This window comes from Drosophila yakuba, chromosome 2R, assembly GCF_016746365.2.
Source record: "Drosophila yakuba strain Tai18E2 chromosome 2R, Prin_Dyak_Tai18E2_2.1, whole genome shotgun sequence".
NCBI lineage: Eukaryota > Metazoa > Arthropoda > Insecta > Diptera > Drosophilidae > Drosophila > Drosophila yakuba.
Window position 1 is genome coordinate 13813694 of NC_052528.2, and position 18867 is coordinate 13832560.

The 18867-nt window shown below is 47.1% G+C and overlaps 5 protein-coding genes across 6 annotated transcripts; 3 read left to right on the forward strand and 2 right to left on the reverse strand.

Annotated features, from left to right (window-relative positions):
* Window positions 1–704: 704 nt before the first annotated feature.
* Window positions 705–4323, forward strand: LOC6530523 (outer dynein arm-docking complex subunit 4). 2 transcript variants are annotated; one of them, XM_015197227.3, is made up of 2 exons: window positions 705–1455; window positions 3540–4323. In XM_015197227.3, the coding sequence occupies exons 1-2, from the start codon at window positions 1327–1329 to the stop codon at window positions 4212–4214; spliced, it is 804 nt and encodes a 267-aa protein (XP_015052713.1). In that variant the 5' UTR covers window positions 705–1326; the 3' UTR covers window positions 4215–4323. The 2 variants fall into 2 exon arrangements, with proteins under 2 accessions (XP_015052713.1, XP_002091438.1); XM_002091402.4 differs by lacking the exon at window positions 705–1455 and adding an exon at window positions 2436–3341.
* Window positions 4324–4387: 64 nt separating this feature from the next.
* Window positions 4388–10093, reverse strand: LOC26535495 (synaptojanin-1). Its single transcript, XM_015197420.3, has 4 exons — window positions 10012–10093; window positions 7496–9061; window positions 5205–7428; window positions 4388–5137 (listed from the first exon to the last, which is right to left on the reverse strand). The coding sequence occupies exons 2-3, from the start codon at window positions 8951–8953 to the stop codon at window positions 5230–5232; spliced, it is 3657 nt and encodes a 1218-aa protein (XP_015052906.1). The 5' UTR covers window positions 8954–9061; window positions 10012–10093; the 3' UTR covers window positions 4388–5137; window positions 5205–5229.
* Window positions 10094–10803: 710 nt separating this feature from the next.
* Window positions 10804–14163, reverse strand: LOC6530524 (ceramide glucosyltransferase). Its single transcript, XM_002091403.4, has one exon. It carries the CDS (start codon window positions 13816–13818, stop codon window positions 12496–12498), a length of 1323 nt encoding a protein of 440 aa, XP_002091439.1. The 5' UTR covers window positions 13819–14163; the 3' UTR covers window positions 10804–12495.
* Window positions 14164–14806: 643 nt separating this feature from the next.
* On the forward strand, window positions 14807–16582 carry LOC6530525 (damage-control phosphatase ARMT1). Its single transcript, XM_002091404.3, has 4 exons — window positions 14807–15190; window positions 15247–15363; window positions 15421–16147; window positions 16207–16582. Exons 1-4 carry the CDS (start codon window positions 14914–14916, stop codon window positions 16514–16516), a joined length of 1431 nt encoding a protein of 476 aa, XP_002091440.1. The 5' UTR covers window positions 14807–14913; the 3' UTR covers window positions 16517–16582.
* A 94-nt stretch (window positions 16583–16676) lies between these two features.
* LOC6530526 (damage-control phosphatase ARMT1) lies at window positions 16677–18743 on the forward strand. Its single transcript, XM_002091405.4, has 5 exons — window positions 16677–16910; window positions 17039–17144; window positions 17212–17308; window positions 17528–18394; window positions 18462–18743. The coding sequence occupies exons 1-5, from the start codon at window positions 16822–16824 to the stop codon at window positions 18611–18613; spliced, it is 1311 nt and encodes a 436-aa protein (XP_002091441.1). The 5' UTR covers window positions 16677–16821; the 3' UTR covers window positions 18614–18743.
* Window positions 18744–18867: the final 124 nt, after the last annotated feature.

Below are 18867 nucleotides of genomic sequence, written 5' to 3' on the forward strand. Positions count from 1 at the left end.
CTGTTCAATTGGAGTTGTCGTAAACGTGAGTTGGCATTAAGGTCTCTTGCCCCTCCGCCGGGGGGAGCAACTTGAGCAAATGCAAATATCATAATTTCCGACAGCCCATCTGCAAGGTATCAGGCGAAGGGGGGAGTAGGCCACAAATGTAGTAGGCCCCACCTCCGGATCCGCCTTCAGTTCCACCTCCGTATCCACCTCCACTTCCAGAGTCCAGGCCACCGTTACGAGGGCAGGACAAATAAAATTGTTTCGTCACGCCACCGCGAAGGTTGCCAGCCGCTGTCGGAATGAGGCTGGCACACGCAAGACCAGGCCAACCGCCAACCGCCTGGAACCACCCACATCCAGCCACGGATCCATCCATCCATCCATCCATCCATTCACCACCCCTAACCCACTTTGGCTCACGTGCTCCACCTTTACGACCTGCTCAAACATCAAGCTTATTTATTTACTCTAAAAACAATACCGGAAAATTAATAGCAATTTGTTGGGGTTCATAAATTTGTCGAAATAAATGTCCTTAACTGGCGAATGTATGTATTTCCCCTTGCTACCCAAATCCCCAAGTGGAAAGAGGTGCCTTTTGGTTGTGGTGCCGCCAAATGAGTTTCACCTGCTGCAAATCGATTGCCTGACTCCGCCGTTGGCCTTCCCTTATCAGCTGAGCTCGGGTGCGTGACTCTCCGGAGTGCGTCCGGAGTTGGGTTTTAATTTTGATGACTTCAATTAACTGCGTGTAAATGCGGTGGAACCGCCTTTTCAGCGATTCGAAGCCTGTACTGAAAGGTCTGAACCATATAAACCGGAATGAAGGGTTGTATTCAAAAAAATTGAGTATTATTATAGTTAAAATTTTATCAATTCAAATTTGTTTTTAAGCCCAAAAATGAAAAAATGAATATGCTATTAGATCTTTCATAACAAAAACATCTACGAGTATTTTGCGGTATCCAAAGGATATTGTGGTGTTTTCCGAGTGCTCAGAGGGGTTTGTTAAGATATTAATGAAACTTTATTGAAGTTTATTGCCGGTTGTCAGCGCATGTAAACTGGTATACAAAGTAAAGAAAAGCCGGAACCCCTGACTTGCAGTGATGGGCGCCATGGGTTGGAGGTCTACAGCTGAGCCAAGTTGGGCCAAATGCAAAGTGAAGGCACATTATTTAGTTGCTCAACGTCAACCGTCGTGTACAGACGTCAATTCTTGAATACGGAGTGAAGAAGTCACAGAAACTTGAAGGGTGGAAAATGTGAAACTATGACGTTGTAATACACGATCTTAATAACCTCCTATAACTACTAACCAGTGTAGGTTTTAAAATGCCGCGCAAGAAGCCGAAGGTGGATACTCTTGAAGAGATCGAGACCAATATAAAACTGCTATGCGATCAGTCCAACAACCACATGAAAGTTCGGGCGTATGAGAAGGCTCTTTTCGGTTACAATCAGGTGTGTTGCAAAACTTAAAAGCATATAAGTAGAATAAGAACACTAACAAAATATGACTTCTATACAAAATTCTTATTATATACAAATTGGATGAATTAGTCATATCATCCAGATTATTATTATACCCTTTATAAAGTTGGATTGAGGATTTTGGGCTAAATTTAGAAAACCATTTATTATCGTAGTCTAATAAACAATTAATGCAGATTTCTAAGACCACAATGATATACAAATATTTCAAGATGCTATCGCCTTATATTAATTATCTTAGATATGCCATTTTCAAAGTTTAAATCATTTTAAAGTAAACTATCACTAATTATCATATAATTTCATAATGTTCTGAAAGTATATACAATATATATGTATATATACAGTATATATAAATGTATACGACGGCGATACTTAACGTTAGTTTCTTTTTTTAATTTTGAAACGTTGAAAGCTTTTTTTTCTGAGCAATGATATTTACTTGGCGGGAAAGGACACACGCTAAAAGCTCCTGAAAGCTTGGCACAAAATCTAGTTCAAAAGCAAGGAGCACAGTTTGACATTCCCATTGCTCTTAAACTGTAGACGCAACGCCAGAAAATGCATAGAAATGCATTTTTTTTTTGTGGAGGTGATAAGTGATAGTTTACAAAAAGGTTTTTTTTAATTATTGTATTTTTTTTTTAGGTTGGTCTTTAACAAAGTGTTACTTATACGACCCGTACGCTAGTTTCCTTCCGATTCTGCTTTGCCAGCAAACAAATCACACGCTGTGAAAGTTGATACTTAAGAAACTTTTGCTTATAGGTATTATAGGTATATAGGTATTTGCTTAGGTATTACTTTAATATTGTTTGGTTTTAATTTTTTCAATTACTAGCAATAGTCGCCCATGAAACAAAATAAAATGTTACTCATACGACACGTTAGCCAATTTTGGTTACAAATCTAAATTTAAACCAGTTTAAAATATGATCATCTCGGGGACCTTTGAGAATTGATATTAAATTCTATATGGATATCCAGCTTCACCTTTTAAGAGGGCGTCCAAGGTCGTGACCTACATGGAGGCCATTGTACTTGGCATTCACACCGCCAAGCGACACGACACGACACCTGGTGCCTGACACCTGATATGTGGCACCTGGCACAGTATGCATGGTTGTTTTGTTATCGATTGCTAACCCATTTGGAGGCGCCAGTTTCCTGGCAACAGCCCATCATTGCTCCAATCAATCGGCGAGTGATTTGGTCAGAAGTTGGGTATTGCAACATTACGCCAATCGTTGGATGTTGGAAATTTCCCCCCCATAAATTACCAAGGATATTAAACGGGCATGTCGAACGTTCTGAACACCATCCTTGCTGTGGACAAGGAGCAGGAGCTGCTGCAGAGCTTCATCCGCACCGGCGCAGCGGCGGAGGAGGAGTCTCAGGACGAGACGAATCGCCGCTCCAAGGGACGCTCCCACAAACCACCCATCTGGGAGAGGCGTGAGTCCACGGATCGGGGCGGACGAGGTGCCGGACGAGATGGAAAGCAGGTGGATGACGGAGGAGCTGGTGGCGGAGCTGGAGGCGACGCTGCGGGCGGCAAGAGGGGCAATCGCATCGAGGCCGAACTTAGGGCCGCACGCAAAAAGATCGAGGAGCAGATCGCAAAGAAGAAGAAACCCAAGGAGAACTTCGTCGACTTCTACACGGACAAGGATCGTGCGGCGGCGGTCAGCGCTGGAGCCTTTGACATTAAGCAGAGCCTCCAGATCAAGCAGAAACAGGACCGCAACGAGGCACTGCTCATCCCGGACGAGGCGGACATCAGTTCGGTGATCGCACTGGGCCTCAAGGAGATCAAGAACGCCAATCCCGAGAACGCCATACACTTTTTCTGCAAGGTGCTCCTGATTCCCTTATAAGGATCTCCCTGACTCCAGGGTCATCTAGTTTAGCCTAGGCATATTATGTCCTTTCAAAGGCATTTGTTACTCATCATAATTTGTTAACTAAGGTTTCGCATATTTTTATAAGTCTCTAGTTTTTTAAGACCTCTACTGATGTTTTGAAAACTAGCTAACTAAACCATAACATTTCAGGCTCTGGAGCTGAATGCCACCGACATCAACGCTTTGATTTCGCGTAGCAAGTGCTACTTGTTGCTGGGCGAGGCTTCCAAGGCTCTGCAGGATGCGGAGACGGCTCTTGGGGAGGACAAGAACAACATTCGAGCCATCTACCAGAAGGCTGAGTCGCTCTACTATCTCGGCCAGTTCGAGCAGAGCCTGATGTTCTTCCATCGCGGATTGAGGGCTCGTCCGGAACTGGCTTTATTCCGCCTAGGCGTGCAGAAAACTCAGGAGGCAATTGAGAATACCATAGGCAGCAAGCCGGGTCCACCAGGACCAGCAGCCACTGTGCCCAAGAGTGGAAAGTCCCGAAAGTCCGGCGAGGAGACACCGAAATCCCAGGCAGCAGGTGCAACGGGAACCAGTGCCAGGACGCGGCAGAAGCCCAGTCGAGTGGATCTGGAGCGACGCAATGCCCGCAAGCTGCTGGGCGAACTGTGCGTGGACAAGGAATACCTGGAGAAGTTGCTGCTTCATCCGGATTTGGTCCGTGCGGACACACACACGGAGAGTATCTCCGCCTACGCCCGTGAGGCGGTGGAGTTCCTTAACAAACGGCAGGAGTTCTGGCGCCAACAGCGTCCCTGCACGGCGCTGCCCAACCACAAGAACCTGCCGCATGACGCTCTGCCCAAGTGGTTCTAGTGGTTCCAGCTACATAATCCTACTGACATCTTCAGCTTCCCGTGTTAAGTTTCTGTTTGAATTGGGTTTGCTTGATAAACTGAAAGTGAATAAATACATCAATTAAGTACTTTTACATTTTTCTTAATTTTTGAATTGAGTTTTTATTAATTTCCAATTTAGACCCAATGCTGTTAGCGAATATTCATGTGGAGCTGCGACTACGGCGGTCCAACTGTTTTATTTTGTTGTATGCTACTTGGTTAATCTTAGGCGTAACTTCAACTTTTTAACAGAGCAATTGGAATTTCTCAATTACATTGATATATATTTTGCAGTCAACCGAAACATAAATCTGAATGTAGCCTCAAATTGACGGAATACAACGATAGTTTAACAATGTGGAATAATATGTAATTTATCTCAATAGTTGTTCTATAACAATGGATATATGTGTTTTGGGTATGTCACTCAAATTGGAATCTTTTACAGAGTTCGATTGCTGCTTCAGTGTTTTTATTTTATTTCATAATTTGACTAGAACGACTATAATTCATTTAAACATTACATTTATGCAGATTAGTGTAATACTTTGTCGCCCATATACTTCATTATTTCATTTCTTCGTCCTCGGCAAATCCGATGCAATTCGGTTGAGTACGTCTGGCCAGCAAGAAAACAAGTAAAAAACATAAGAAGAGTAGCGGTGTGAGGTCGTTTGGGCTTTAGCTATGTGGAACTAATTAGTTTACTTTAAATTCACTTTGATTCCGGCTAGAAACTAACGAAACAAACAAACAAATAGGTAATACACTAGTAACGTAGATTCCATGCGAAGTGCAGATATTGCCAGGAGTTCTGCTCCATGGGTGGCCCAATATATTCGAGTATATATAACATTAAATACAGCGATTCGGAATGCAATCGGAGTGCAAGACAGCGAGCTGTAAATATAGCCATTATAAGTTTAGTTGCGGATGAGGCTTGACATTTCTTGAATTCTTAACCAACCCCGTGTGCGTAGCCTGACAACAGCTCAGTTGTTGGCGGGTCGCGTGGGCAGCGGCGGAGCATTGCCGCTCCTATTTGGTATGGGTGGTGGGCCCCTACGATTCGGCAGCGGTGGCGGCGGGCCCATCGGTGCTCCTATCACTGGCGGCGGTCCAGCCGGCGGCGGATGGCGTGGCGCAGGCACATCCTCCTGGATCTCCTCGTAAATGTTACTGGCGGTTTCGTAGGCGGTATCAGGCGGAATCTGATCCTTGGGCGAGCCGACTTGACGTGTGGGCGTTGAGACGGGTGTGGCTTGCTTGCTCTGCACTTGGCGTGGCGGTGTCGGCGGTCCGGAGAGCACAGCTGAAGCCGTGGGCGAAGTCTTTCCCGAGGAGGACGTCGAGGAACTGGCAGACACAAGTTCCGTTGGCGATTGCGATTTGGAGGATGGCGTGGTGTCCATTGCCGGCGGGCGTGGCGGCGCCGCTTGCGGCTGAAGCGGCGACGGAATAAGAGGTTGTGATTGCGGTTGCGGTGGCATCGGTGGCTTTGCCGGCTTGGGCACAATGCTGATGACCCCGACGTGGGGCAGGTGGCGTGGTGAGTTCTTTGGGGACATAGGCATTGGGGGGCGGGCTGGGGGACGTGTGGGCGGCTGCTTGGGCCGTTGCGGCAACTCCGGCGTTATGGCCTGCATGAGTTGTGCATGCTCTACAGGATTAGCGCACAGCGGTATGGTGTTTGTGGTGCATAACTCTATCTCGCTGTCCACCAAATGCTGCCAGTCCCTTGACTTCAGCTCCAGGATAAGATCCAATCCGCATACTTGAATACTCTTCTTAGTAGACGCATTTAAAGCCGACTCTCCATCACGAAATGTGACCCACATCGTGTCCTCCACATAGCGCACCAAAGTGACCTCTCCCATTTTGGACAGCTCGGTAATCAGGGCTGACATCACATTCTCGTCGTAAATGGTTGGTCCATCCTCATCTCCAGTCGCCGAGGACTCCAGCACATGTACCACAATCGTGGAGTCCGGTGGACCCAGATCTCGGATAACCTGCTCAAATACGGCACGTCTACGCTGCTGATCGATCTCCATTATCTCAGCATCGATAATAGCGATCACAGGTCTATGATCACTCTGCTTTAGCTCCGATCGTCCGTAGTGAATTAGCTTGCCTGGATTCCAAGCTGAGGCAGCAAAGTCGCCCTCGGCTAGCGCCTTCCTCCGACGCCAGAGAACCCGATCTGTCCAGGCGGGCGCTCGCTGTTTCTCCGAGGTGTCGTAGTCGTCGCTGAACAAATCATACTTGTACGTTGGATCAAATGTGACCTCTCCCTCGAGAAACTCGCCAAACACATTGCCCGCCTCCTGCTCCTTGCGCAATTGATCGAATTCGAGGACGGTTGAAAGATCTCCACTTCGCACGCACTCCTTTAACTCGTCCTTTTCCATGTCGATGCGGTAGTTAAAGTCGCCGCACCAAAATACCCAATCGTGCGATTTTAGTGTCCTACCCATGGGAAAGGCCAGCTTCCGGGTGATCTCCGCGTAGTCAGCGTTCCTTTCAGCCACCTGAGACTGCCCGGCTGCAAAGTGGGCGCACACGAAGCACATGGAGGTGCCATGTAGCACAAAGCGAATGGCACAGGCACCCTTGTTGCCAGTGGCACCACCCAAACCTGTCTTAACACAGTCGATGGCCACGTCCCGGATGTGGGGAGCGTGCTCCGGTCGAATGTAGATGTACAGGCACACGCCCACCAGTTGCTGGTAAGTAAGCAGGACGTAGTCATTGTCCCGCGAGATCGTTTTCTGCAGCTCCTCGGCCCACAACTTGGCATTGTCTGTGCTGGCCGCCATTATATTGGAAGCATTTAGATCGACAATCTCCTCGAATCCAATGGCGTAGATATCCACCGGGTGATCGACGTTCTCCGACGGATTGTTCACATCTACAAGCGCTTTGGAGCGGGCAAGGGCGTGGCAATCGAGCAGCCAATCGGCCAGCGAGTCCTTGAACACAATGCTCCGGAAGTGCTTGCCGCCATTGACGTTATAGGTACCCACGGCTACACGTGCCATGCGAGGACGCACATACTCCGTGTACCGCTTGCATAGCTCTCTCAACACAGTGGTGGGCGCATGCAGCATGTTGGAGGGCAGCAGGATGCGAGCCCGATCCGCCAGTTCCGAGCTAAGCGTGGACCCCACTAACAAGACATCAATGGCTTCCTAAATATTTAAAAACAGAAATAATGTAAGCCATATGCTTTAACTTTAATTGAAAATCACAGCGTACCTGCTTTGAGTTGTCCAGTAGATTATTTTGAATTGTCCTTGCTGCAGATCGCGCACCATCCATTAGTTTTGATCCACCCTGAATGGCTCCGGTGCCGGCGTAGATCTTGCTGACCTCATTTCCGTTGTTGATCCACATCTGGCGGAAGATCTCCTCAAACCGCGAAATGTTCTGCTGTTTGCCGCCCATTTTCAAAGCCTCTAGCTGGATACCGAGCGTGTCAAGCCCGAGATACGTCTGCACACAGTTCGTTCTGTCCAAACAGTCTAGGCAATTCGTGCGCACAACACCGAACTGCTCTCGCAACACCTGACCATTGGACGCGTGGAAGACGCCGTAGTTAGCTCCGCAGGCCACAATCCGTTCCTTGAGCTTTGCCAGTGCCGAGAAATTGCCGCCGCGACACTCCTGATGATAGTCAAAGACCACATGCGGTACATCCTTGTGGGCCGACATGCCGTGATGACGCTGGAACTCATTGCTCAGCATGGCCTCGCCCTCCTTGCTGCCGACAAGGGAGCTGCCTAGCAGGTTCACCACCGTCTGGTAGCCATAACGTTGCCTCATCATGCTCATGTGCCGATCAAAGGCAGCGGCCGATGTCTCAAATCCACGCGATAGCTTCACCTTGTGCGAGCCAACCTGGACTCCCGGCTGTTCCCAAAAGAGCGGCACCGATCCACGCGTCTGCACATAACTGGTAACGTCGCCGTCCACGTAGATAACCTGCTCGGTTTCCACGAAGTTAGCCACATAGCCCTCATCGTTGGTACCGCGCACATTGAATCGCGTGCCTGCCCGTTCGCAGCTCAGCCGGGAGATGATGGCGGCACGGGCCTGTTTGGCACCGATGTAGACGGTGCGCACCTCCACAGAGCCGCACATGGCCTGCAGCAACCAGGACTGGCAATCGATACCGAAGCGCATCAGGTGGATGTGCATCATGCGGTTCCAGAAGAAACGATTGTCGGTCTCCTGCGTTTGCTGGCGTCGCTGGGCGCAAAGCGTGATATCGAACCGGTACGATGAGGCGCCGGATGCCGACGCACTGGCGTTGGTGTGGGCAAAGTAGAAGGTGCCCGAGTTTAGTAGCTTGCGAACCTCGCTGATCTTGTCCTCGTTGGGCGCCGCATTCTGCAGCGAGACAAAAGTGGTTTGCGTGATCCGAAAGATCTCGATGTCGCCGATCTTGCCCATGGACACGCAGCCGGTGACCAGCACCAGGAACAGCACGGTGCTCTCGCCGGCGTTCAGCTGAAGGGCACCCAGACATCCATAGGCATCGCAGACCTTGGTGTACTGCTTCCGGATCACATCCGTCTCCTGCTGGGTGAGCAGGGCCACCGCATGCGACTCGAACAGGATGCTGTCGCTCTTGTTCCGATGTTCCAGTAGTACGCTGTGCGGCGAGGGGGCAATTGACTTCTCCAGCACACGGATCACCTTGGACATGGCCATCTTGCTGGGATCTCTCTGCCTTTTGTGTTGTTGCGAGTCGGGTTGTGTGATTCGTCCTTTACTGTCTGCAGTTTAAGTTTTGTGGCCAGCTGCACAAAGCTAAGACATCTGTGGGTGGGGAAATACCATTTAATTGTGGGTGTATATCACAAGATACACTTTAGTAGGGTGTATCAGTTGCATAACTAAGAAGATCCGTTCTTATCTACAATGTACATATGTTCTGATGAAAATAGTATTCCTTTTTGTATGTAAGTATATTGATGAAATTTGTCTTTTGCAATGTTCGAAATTCATTACACATTAAAATTCAATTTCTGAGCAGCCTTTTTTTAAACTGTTTATCGTAATATTTTCTCTGCCAATTACATTATGTATACATTTAAATGTTCTTATCAAATAATATTTGATTTTTGTTTTGCACATTTTTTAAGAAATACTTTTGTGAGTGTTTTCCTGGAAGTCTTGCTAAGCGATATAGGCACTACTGCTCAATTTTGTGATAAACTTTAACTCGCACTTAGTAATAAATAAAATGAGCCCCAATTTGCAGTTCAGTTTTTACCACAAAGTAGTTCCTTGAAATTTACGTTTGCACAAAGTGAGTGAATATGGGAGACTGTAGCTAGTACAACAGACACTTTAAACCGAAATGGCACTAAAATTTCGGGCGCCTGTTAAAAATCAATAGGCAACTTTTAAACATAAACAAACCGAAAAGCGGAGGAATTTTTCCAATATTTTCCGCCTCCCACTCAAGTTCACGCACACACACACGCACAGGCAGCACTCACATGCACCGGCGACAGCTGTGCTCTCTCTCGCTCTCTCACACTCTCTGCTTGTCGTGTGTGTGTGTGTTTGTGTGTAAGTGACTGATAAACATTTTTTGTGCATTCTATGGATTTTTCACGAGCAATTTGCACAGGCTTTCACTGTTTTTTAAGGCAGCCTCCAAGCGGCGTGCTACGCGAACACTTGTAATGGATATCACTAGTTTTCACAAAGCTCTTGCCACATGAAAATACTTTTTTTACGTGTTTTAATACCCCTAGTACCTTTGTTTGCAATTTTATTGCAAAATTTTGGAGAGCTTTGGCCGGTATGACCGTATTTGGTAAGCCGGAAAATGACAGCATTCTATATCGCCTCGATAATTATCGAATTGTCGATTTAGATCTGCGCGCCAAACTGAAGGTTTGAATCTGAATTGTGTACTAAAAAAACAAAGTCAAGTGTATTGAGCATTTTGGAAGATTACGCCCGACACTTGAAGATAGCCCGAGGCTAGAAGAACATTATCAGTGACCTGAAGTATCTGACACATTTTTTATTTTTCATCTAACTGGGACAAATATAGTCTTAATCTTATTCGCCTCAAAACTGCACACTTTTCTAATTAAACTGATAATAAACCACCCAACTTTTGGCTATTTCTCGCGGGCTACTTTAGGCAAACAGGAAATACAACACCGCAGTGTTGCTTTAAGAATATTGGGTCTCAGCATTCCATGGGGATTAGTCACATAATAGATCGTCGAACTCATTGTCTACTGTTTCAACCGAATTAACATTTATGCACATATGTAAATGCAGTGATTATTAATTTATTGTTTCACTATGTGCAGAGTTTTTGGCAATTCTCACGTGCCAACCATGCTCTTCCAAGTCGATTAGGTAGCCCAATGCGGCCATTTTGAGTAATCTCAATGGTCGCAACAAAACCTCTAATTGTAAATCACAGACAATTGTGTGATTCATTCCAATCCGCCTTATCAGAAAGCGGAGGACGCAAATAAATGTGCACTACACAGCATTCTTTGTGAACTGGAAAAGTAAACAAATGTGGATTTATATTGGTCATGCTTTTCCGTTTATTCGGTAAATATGTTTGACTAGTTGTAGGCTTAGAATACGAATTGATTTAAAAAATACACACTAATTACTCAAATATATGTATATGTTCGTACATTATTCTCATAGTTCGGCTTACATAGCTTGGCAAACAAAGCAACAAATCTAGTCGAAGGGTTTTTCGCATTCCCCCAATGTTATCTAATCGCTTAACTGAAATTCGAGTGGATCGCCGTGCCTTGGGTACTGATAACGATTGATTAATTTACATAATTCCATCAAGATATGGCCGCATTCGGAATTTTTAGCACTCCCCCAAAGTACGTCATTCCGTTTAAATTGCATTTTCACCCATTTTAGGCAAGGCGGCTGTGCAAAAAATATCAGCAGTCGTTTATAGTGTCTCTAGAATACGTCTCCGCCTAATTGTTATTACTTAATGCGTAAGCTATAGGCGTCGGCCTAGGTTGGTTCCGGACCAGCATCGAAGGTCCAATTCTATATATGTATATGTATAATCGCTTTTTGCTCCCTTTGCCGCTGATATGCCCGCTTCTCGTATCTCTGTAGTCGTGTAATTCATAAATATGTTTTTGTGTTTTTGTGTCGCTCGCTTGTCGGCTTGTCTGCTTGTCACGGCTTAAGCTCAGTACGATAAGGGGCTGTGTGGAAAGAAATTGAAAGAATTTCCCCCCAGACCAATCCCACACGATCACATGACTGGAAGGTTCTACGAGCAGCATCTATAGTACGTTACAATGCTCGCCGCCAGCGCCAGCCTGACCCATCACCTCCCACATAACTCAGAGCAACACACACACACTGGACTGCGATCGCTGGTAGACCCGCATTAGGAGCGTAGGGTCGAGTCAAGTGTGCGGTGATAATTACGCTGAAACCGAGTGTACTCGATGGTGTGACTCAGCCAAACATTTACCACCTATTTGGTCAAAACCCCACTGAGTCAGCTAACTGATAAGGTGAGGGGATCTATGAAAAACGATACCGCAAATAAACATCAATCAGAACCTAATGGGTTTTCATTCTCACGATCGTTTCGATTCGATTCGATTCGACTTGATTTATTCAATGGCATTCCCTTTTGGCGCTTATGTACAGCAGCTGGGACAAACAGAAAAAAACCCAAACAACTTAACTAAAAGTAATCATAAGTATAGGCTTAGCGATAACAGTATACCTAGTGTGCTTGGCCAAAATAAATAATTACAACTCAATAAAGCAACAACAGAAGCGGGGAGAACTAACGCAATCATAATGCTAACTAGGGCTAACGTCTGTACAGGCTGGCTACCAAATATGTACGCTATATATATATATACACAAAGCATCATTAACCAGTTTCCATGAAGCCACCAAAATGCGCCCGGGTCGATCTGCTTGAACGCCTACATCTAAATCTTTGGCGAGCAATCGCAGCGATACGCTCGTCGTCTAAACTGTGTCTCTAAACTAATCTAGCTCCGCCTGCCGTGCTTCACGTCCTGGTGGAGTGCGTGGATGCCGCTCCGCATTCGCCATTTTTTACAGCTTTAAGTCTAGACTTACGTAGTGACTAAGGTTCAGCTAATAATACTACTACCAGACGCTAGACGCCGCCCGCCAGTCGCTTGCAGTCCGCTGAGTTGGTTCGCTCACAAGTACAAAATAACAAACTTAACTATTAGGTGCTACGACACCAGCAGTCGCTGCTTGGCGCCCGTGCAAATCAGCGTGTCCACCGTTGTTCCCGCGTTGACTACCGCAGGCTCTAACGTGGGTGCGGGCTGTGGCTGTGGCGCCAGCGGGTCGTTGGCAGCATCGGTGGCGGGGCTGTTCAGTTCGTAGGCCACTCCGCCCCAGTGAAGCTTGTAGGTGCGGGCGCGCCAGCGGATTGCCGGATTCCAGAGGGCGTGCAGGAACAGATAGGGTCCGGTCAGCTCTCTGAACAGCCAGCCAACGACGAACTCGAACTTGTGGAACGGCATCGAGCCGTGCTGGACAATGGATAGCAGCAGCCAGTCGGACAGGAACCAACAGAGCACGTGCACCAGGTAGAACACCAGCGGATCCCAACTGAACAGCACGGATGCGGACCAGGCGGCAATGGCGCCTAGGATCATGCACTCGGAGAGCGGCTCCAGCAGTATGGTGGTGGGCACCATGGCCACGCGCAGCTTGGCCCATCGAATGAGCCGCGCCTGGAAGCTTCCGATGTCACAGAGACCACTGTTCTGCAGCGCTGGCTGATTGGAGATGCGCATCTTCCAGCCCAGTCTCGTTACACTGCGCGCGATGAAGAAATCCTCGGCCAAGTAGCAGCCAAAGGCTCGCAGGCCACCCAGCTGGTCGATGACCGCCTTGCGCAGCAGACAAGACATGCCCGTGTGGCAGTTGATGCCCAGCACATCCGCCGATAGATAGATTCTGCTCTGCACCGTGCCGAAGAAGACCTTCTCGAAGGTGGCAGCAAATCCGTCCCGGTCGCTTGTGAAGGGCATCTGGTGGACCAGGGCGTGCTTGTCGGACATGTTCTGCACCATGTCCAGCAGCGTGTCGTCCTTCATCTTGATGCCGCTGTCTGAGATCATCACAAAGTCGTACTTGGCGGCCATATAACCTGGATGGATGTTATTGATCTTGGGGTTGACGCCCACGTCGGAGCCACCCACAAAGAGGGTGGCGTCCACCAGCGGGTACTTGGCCAGCAGTCGCTCGACCAGCTGTATGGCCGGGTCCTCCTTGTCCTCGACGCAGAAAAGCAGCTCGTACAGCGGATAGTCCATGGTGAAGAAGGTCTCCAGGTTGTGCTGCAGATTTGGGTCGACGCCCATGAGCGGCTTGAGAATGGAGACACCTGGCAGAGGTTGTGCCTCTGTGGGCAGTTTGCAGGACTTCTTGTGCAGCTTGTAGCGGCCGTAGCAAATGGCTATCACATGCACCATCCAGGTGCCCAGCCAGAAAACCATAAAGAATGCCGCGAAGCCATAAAGCGGCAAAGGTAGGTGTGACATCGTTGCGGGTGTGCGTGTGGCTGGTGGGGTGTGCGGCGTGTGTGTGTGCTTGTGTGTGCGGGTGGTGCTCCAAGGGTCCGCGCGAGTGTGTGCGTGTGTGGTGGCTCCGAGTCCAAACTGAAATCCAAATCCTCGTTCGTGTGCCTGTGTGGATGGGCGTTTCTATTCACGATGGCATTTGCTGCGGTTGCCCTGCGGTTTTGCGCTGCCCGATTGCGAGATCAGATCGGATCGAACGGATCAATCGAGGTGCAATCACTGGTTGGCCGTTTCTCGCGCTTTAAACATTTTGCAGACCTCGCGTCGCGTTCGTTTGCCAAATAAAACTGCAATAAAGGGGCAGTGTTGGCAGCGACATGAATCAGATGCGGAAGTATAAAGGGGCTAAAAAAGACCACACGCTGGCGCACTTTGCAGCACTGGGCGTTGCACAGCTGATTAACGATACCAATGATTTTTCAATACTACTTATGTAAAATATATGTAAAAAATAAAAATGTTAAAATATAAATCAATGTTAGTTTATTTAAATTTTTTATTATCATTCATTATTTTTATTAATTAATTTTACATATATATTTAAAATATCAATTTAGCAACAATGAAAGTCTTGTATTTACATATTGAAGCTAAGAAAAAAATAATATATGAAGTGAAATATAATTGAGAACCACCGCACTTGCTTCCTTAATTTACATTACATTTTCTAAACGTTCACTAAACTTCGGAAAAAAATTGATTTAATTCTAAAGCAACTAATTAACACTACCTGAAATGGTAGTTCATTTTAATAAACTTTAATTTAATAAACAAAAATATAATAAAATGCATTTATTCGTAAGCAACTACAAGATATGCCTTAAAAAGTATAAGCATATGAATTTAAAATTTGATAAGTAAATTATAGTTCAATTAACCTCATTCGCGCATAATCATCACAAATAGATTTCACAAACAGTCTGGCGCATAAGCGCAGCATGACATGCGTTAGCCAACACTAAACAGATTAAAGCTTTGAAAAATCAGTCAAAATCAGGTAAATTCTGCTAAAATGCACCAGTAAACGCACAAAAATCACAGACAAAAACAGAAAAGATGGAATCCTCATCGAAGGACCCCTCCTCGGAAGGCGACCAGCCCGAGGATGAAGGCATGACGGGATCGGAACCCAGCAAAATATCGCGACTGTTGCGAACGGAATTCGATGCCAAATACCAAATCGTAAACCTGCAGACTCCTCTCAATGCCTTTATGTCGGGTCATTATAAGCAGAGCTTCGCCTTCTTCACACTCAGGAGTCGCCTGCCCGTCATCCTGACCAACGTGATAGACACGCTGACCCGGGACAAATCCGAGCTGGTAGCCCAATTCGGTAAGGTAATCCCCGCAAGCATTTTTGGGTGCTTCATTAACTTTTTCCTCTTCCAGCCTCACATGAGTTTTCCCAGGCTGCTCGCGAGGAGCTCAAGATCATCATTGGATTGATCTCCAGGCTAAAGTACGAGCTGCAAACGGACAAATCGTTTCAAAACTTCACAGGCGAAGGTTAGTTTATACGTTATAAGAGTTCCTATTAGGATTACAAACCTTAATTTTTTGTAGAACCTGATAAAGAAGTCTGGAACAACTTTATCAGCAGTCTGCCCGATGGCGAACGCAGCTTCTATAGGGCCAGCTCCCTCCATGCCGAGTGCTATCTGCACAGAAAACTGCACTCCTTTCTGGAGAACAGCGTGTTCCTGAAGTCCTACGATTTCTTCGCCAAGGTCAAGGAGCAGGCGCTCACGGATAGCATTGACGATGTACTTGCCCTGACCAAGTACACACGGCGATCAGAGAATGAAGTGGAGGTGTTCGACGAGCTTCTGAGAATCAACATGTGGAGCAACTGTAATGATTTGGCGACCGACACGGTCAAGCAAACGAACCGCCAGGTGCTGGAGAAAGTGTCAGCCACCGATGAGCACGTACTGGTTAACCAGGCAGCAGAGATCTGGAGGTGCTTGGAAAATCCGAAGCTTAAGAAGCAAAAGCAGGTGGACTTCATACTGGACAACGCCGGCTACGAACTGTTTAGCGACTTTATTCTGGCTGAGTTCATGATTGAGAAGGGACTGGCCAACAAGGTGCGGTTCCATGTGAAGGCCCACCCTTGGTTCGTCAACGATGTGACGGAGCGGGATTTCAAGTGGACGCTGGAGTACTTGAGTCAGCATGCGGACTACATTATAAGTCTGATAGGCAAGAAGTTCCTACAATTCATCGATGAGGGAAAGTTCGAACTGGCGCCAATCTCGCATTTCTGGACATCACCGCACTCTTTTTACAGGTACGCATTCTAGATACCATTGTATATTCAATGCCTGATTGTGTCCTTGTGTCTGGCAGCATGGCGCAAATGGATCCAAATTTGTATAGTTCCCTGCAGCAGTCCAAGCTTGTGGTTTTCAAGGGTGAGCTCAACTATCGCAAGCTGCTGCAGGACGTTTGCTGGATGCCCACCCAGGAGCTGAGCACCTGCCTCCGCGGCTTCCTTCCCAGCAATATTTGTGTGCTGCGGAGGGTCAAGAGCGAGGTCATGTCCGGCCTGCCCGACGGAGTTGGCCAGGCGCTGAGTAGAAAGGATCCCCGCTGGATGGTCTCGGGCAGTTATGGGGTCATTCAGTTCGTGGACGGAACCCGTGAATTTGGCTATTAATCTTGTAAAGGCTGGTCAGTTTAAATTATCGGTAATAAATAGTCGTTACATATCTCGAAACCAAAACATCTATATGTACCTTTTTGCCATCTAATTGTACCTTTTAGCTCGAATAAAATAAATAGACAAGTTTTTAAAATTCAAAAATGTATCGCCTGGGAAATTATCGAAACACTCAGAATTCAGTATTTTCCATCTACCCCAAAGCGGTCACACTACGCGCCACATTATCAAGTTTATAAACTTTCCGCTGCCGTTCAATTCCGTAAACATATTCTGAACTGGGGCAGCAACAGATCCACGACATGGCCAGTGATACGGATTTTGACTCCAAGAATGGAATTGTCGATGGACCAACCCCACCGCACACCGAACTGGCAGCCCTCTACAAGCAGTGAGTAGGGCTAAATATAGCGCCTACTATAGATGGTGTCTATATGGCCCGCGCATATGTAACAAATACCCACACATCAGAGCCGTGAAATTGAGCTATTGTCATTATTTAAATGGCATTTATTGCAGGAGCTTCGCCTACTACACCTTCCGTGTGCGCCTGCCCTCGACATTGGCCACCATCGCCGATTCCCTAGTCAAGGACAAGGACGTCCTCCTGGCCACATATGGAGCAGTGAGTATTTGTGTGCACATTTCCCTTGACCTTGGGCTAGAACCTTTGATATCAAATCGCTTTCCAGGCAGCGCAAGCCGATATTGAACAAACTACCAAGGAGGTTAGGCAGTTGCGAGAGGATATCCTGGCCAATGGTCCTTTGCTGCCCTTTAAGGGAAATGGTAGGTGTTTTGGGGCTCATGGGTTGACAATCATTACGTTCTTACTCAGAGTTCCTTAGTAAAGTAACACATGTGTTTCAATTCGCATATGAGTGGCTGACTCAATCCGTGTTATTTTGTTGTAACAGCATTGCAATCATAATTGATTTCGATTTATATGTGTTATTATTTCATGTACTCTATAGAGAATGATAAGAATAATGACTCTGTGCCTTTTAGAAGCCGACACTGAAGTGTGGAACGCATTCCTGGAAAAACTGCCCAAGGAGAAGAGAACCTACTTTTCCGCCTGCTGGCTGTACGCCGAGTGTTACATGTACCGCAAAATCTCATCTATTTTCCGGGCCACAGCGCATCTGTCCGCCCACGACTACTTTAGCCAGCAGAAGCAGACGGCGACCAAGCTGAGTGTGGACGCCATGTTGGCGGTGGCCAAGGCTACGCGGCACAATGAACGCAACTCGGACACCTTCCGCCAGTTGATCAAACTCAATTTGTGGGGCAACAGGTGCGATCTGTCCATAACCTCCGGCAAACAGGTGAAGCCCACTGGCAATGCCTTTGACCAGGTCACGGATTTGGAGGAGAAGCTGCTGATTGACGGCACTGCGGAGGTATGGAAAGCTCTGGACGGAGGATCCGGAGAGGGCATTGTGGACATCATTTTCGATAACGCCGGCTATGAGCTGTACACGGATCTCATCCTGGCTGAGTACATTATCGACAAGGGACTGGCTGCCAAGGTGCGCTTCAATTCCAAGGCCATTCCCTGGTTCATTTCGGACGTGATGGAGCACGACTTCCACTGGACACTGCAATTTCTGACCGACCATCCGGAACCGGCGCTAAGTGAGGTCGGCAAAAAATGGCAGCGTTTGACGACCGAGGGCAAGTTTGAGCTTTCGCCGCTGGAACATTTTTGGACAAGTCCCTACGAGTTCTATCGCATGCCCGAGGTGAACAAGCCACTGTACGATCGCCTAAAGGAGGCGCAACTCGTAATCTTTAAAGGTGACCTTAACTATCGCAAGTTGTTAGGCGACTTCTCCTGGGACAGCACGGAGTCCTTTGAAACTTGCTTAAGGGGTAAGTCTATCTTGTCTGATATTCTATTTCTATTTAGATATTTCTAATCCCTTATCTCCTTATTTAGGTTTTTGTCCTTCCAATCTGTGCACTCTGCGCACGATAAAAGCGGATCTGATCTGCGGATTGGGCGCAGGCGTGGCGGAACAACTGTTTGCCAAGGATAAGGAGTGGATGTTGACTGGCGAATATGGTGTAATACAGTTCGCCAGCAAGTAAAGAAGGAATTCAGGACCAGGACAGCAAATTAGTTGAATTATTTTAGTCGTTATAAGCTTAGCTTAATTGTTGAAATTCACAGTGACCTATCCGAGATCCAGAAAGAAATTATACTCAATTTACACCTCAATTTACAACTCAATTTACAAACACACCAACCATGACTAATTTAGTTTTACAACATGATTTTAAGCACGTTTAATACATTTGCATTGCCTTTAGGAATAGGTGTACTCTGAAATCCTTTTGCATTG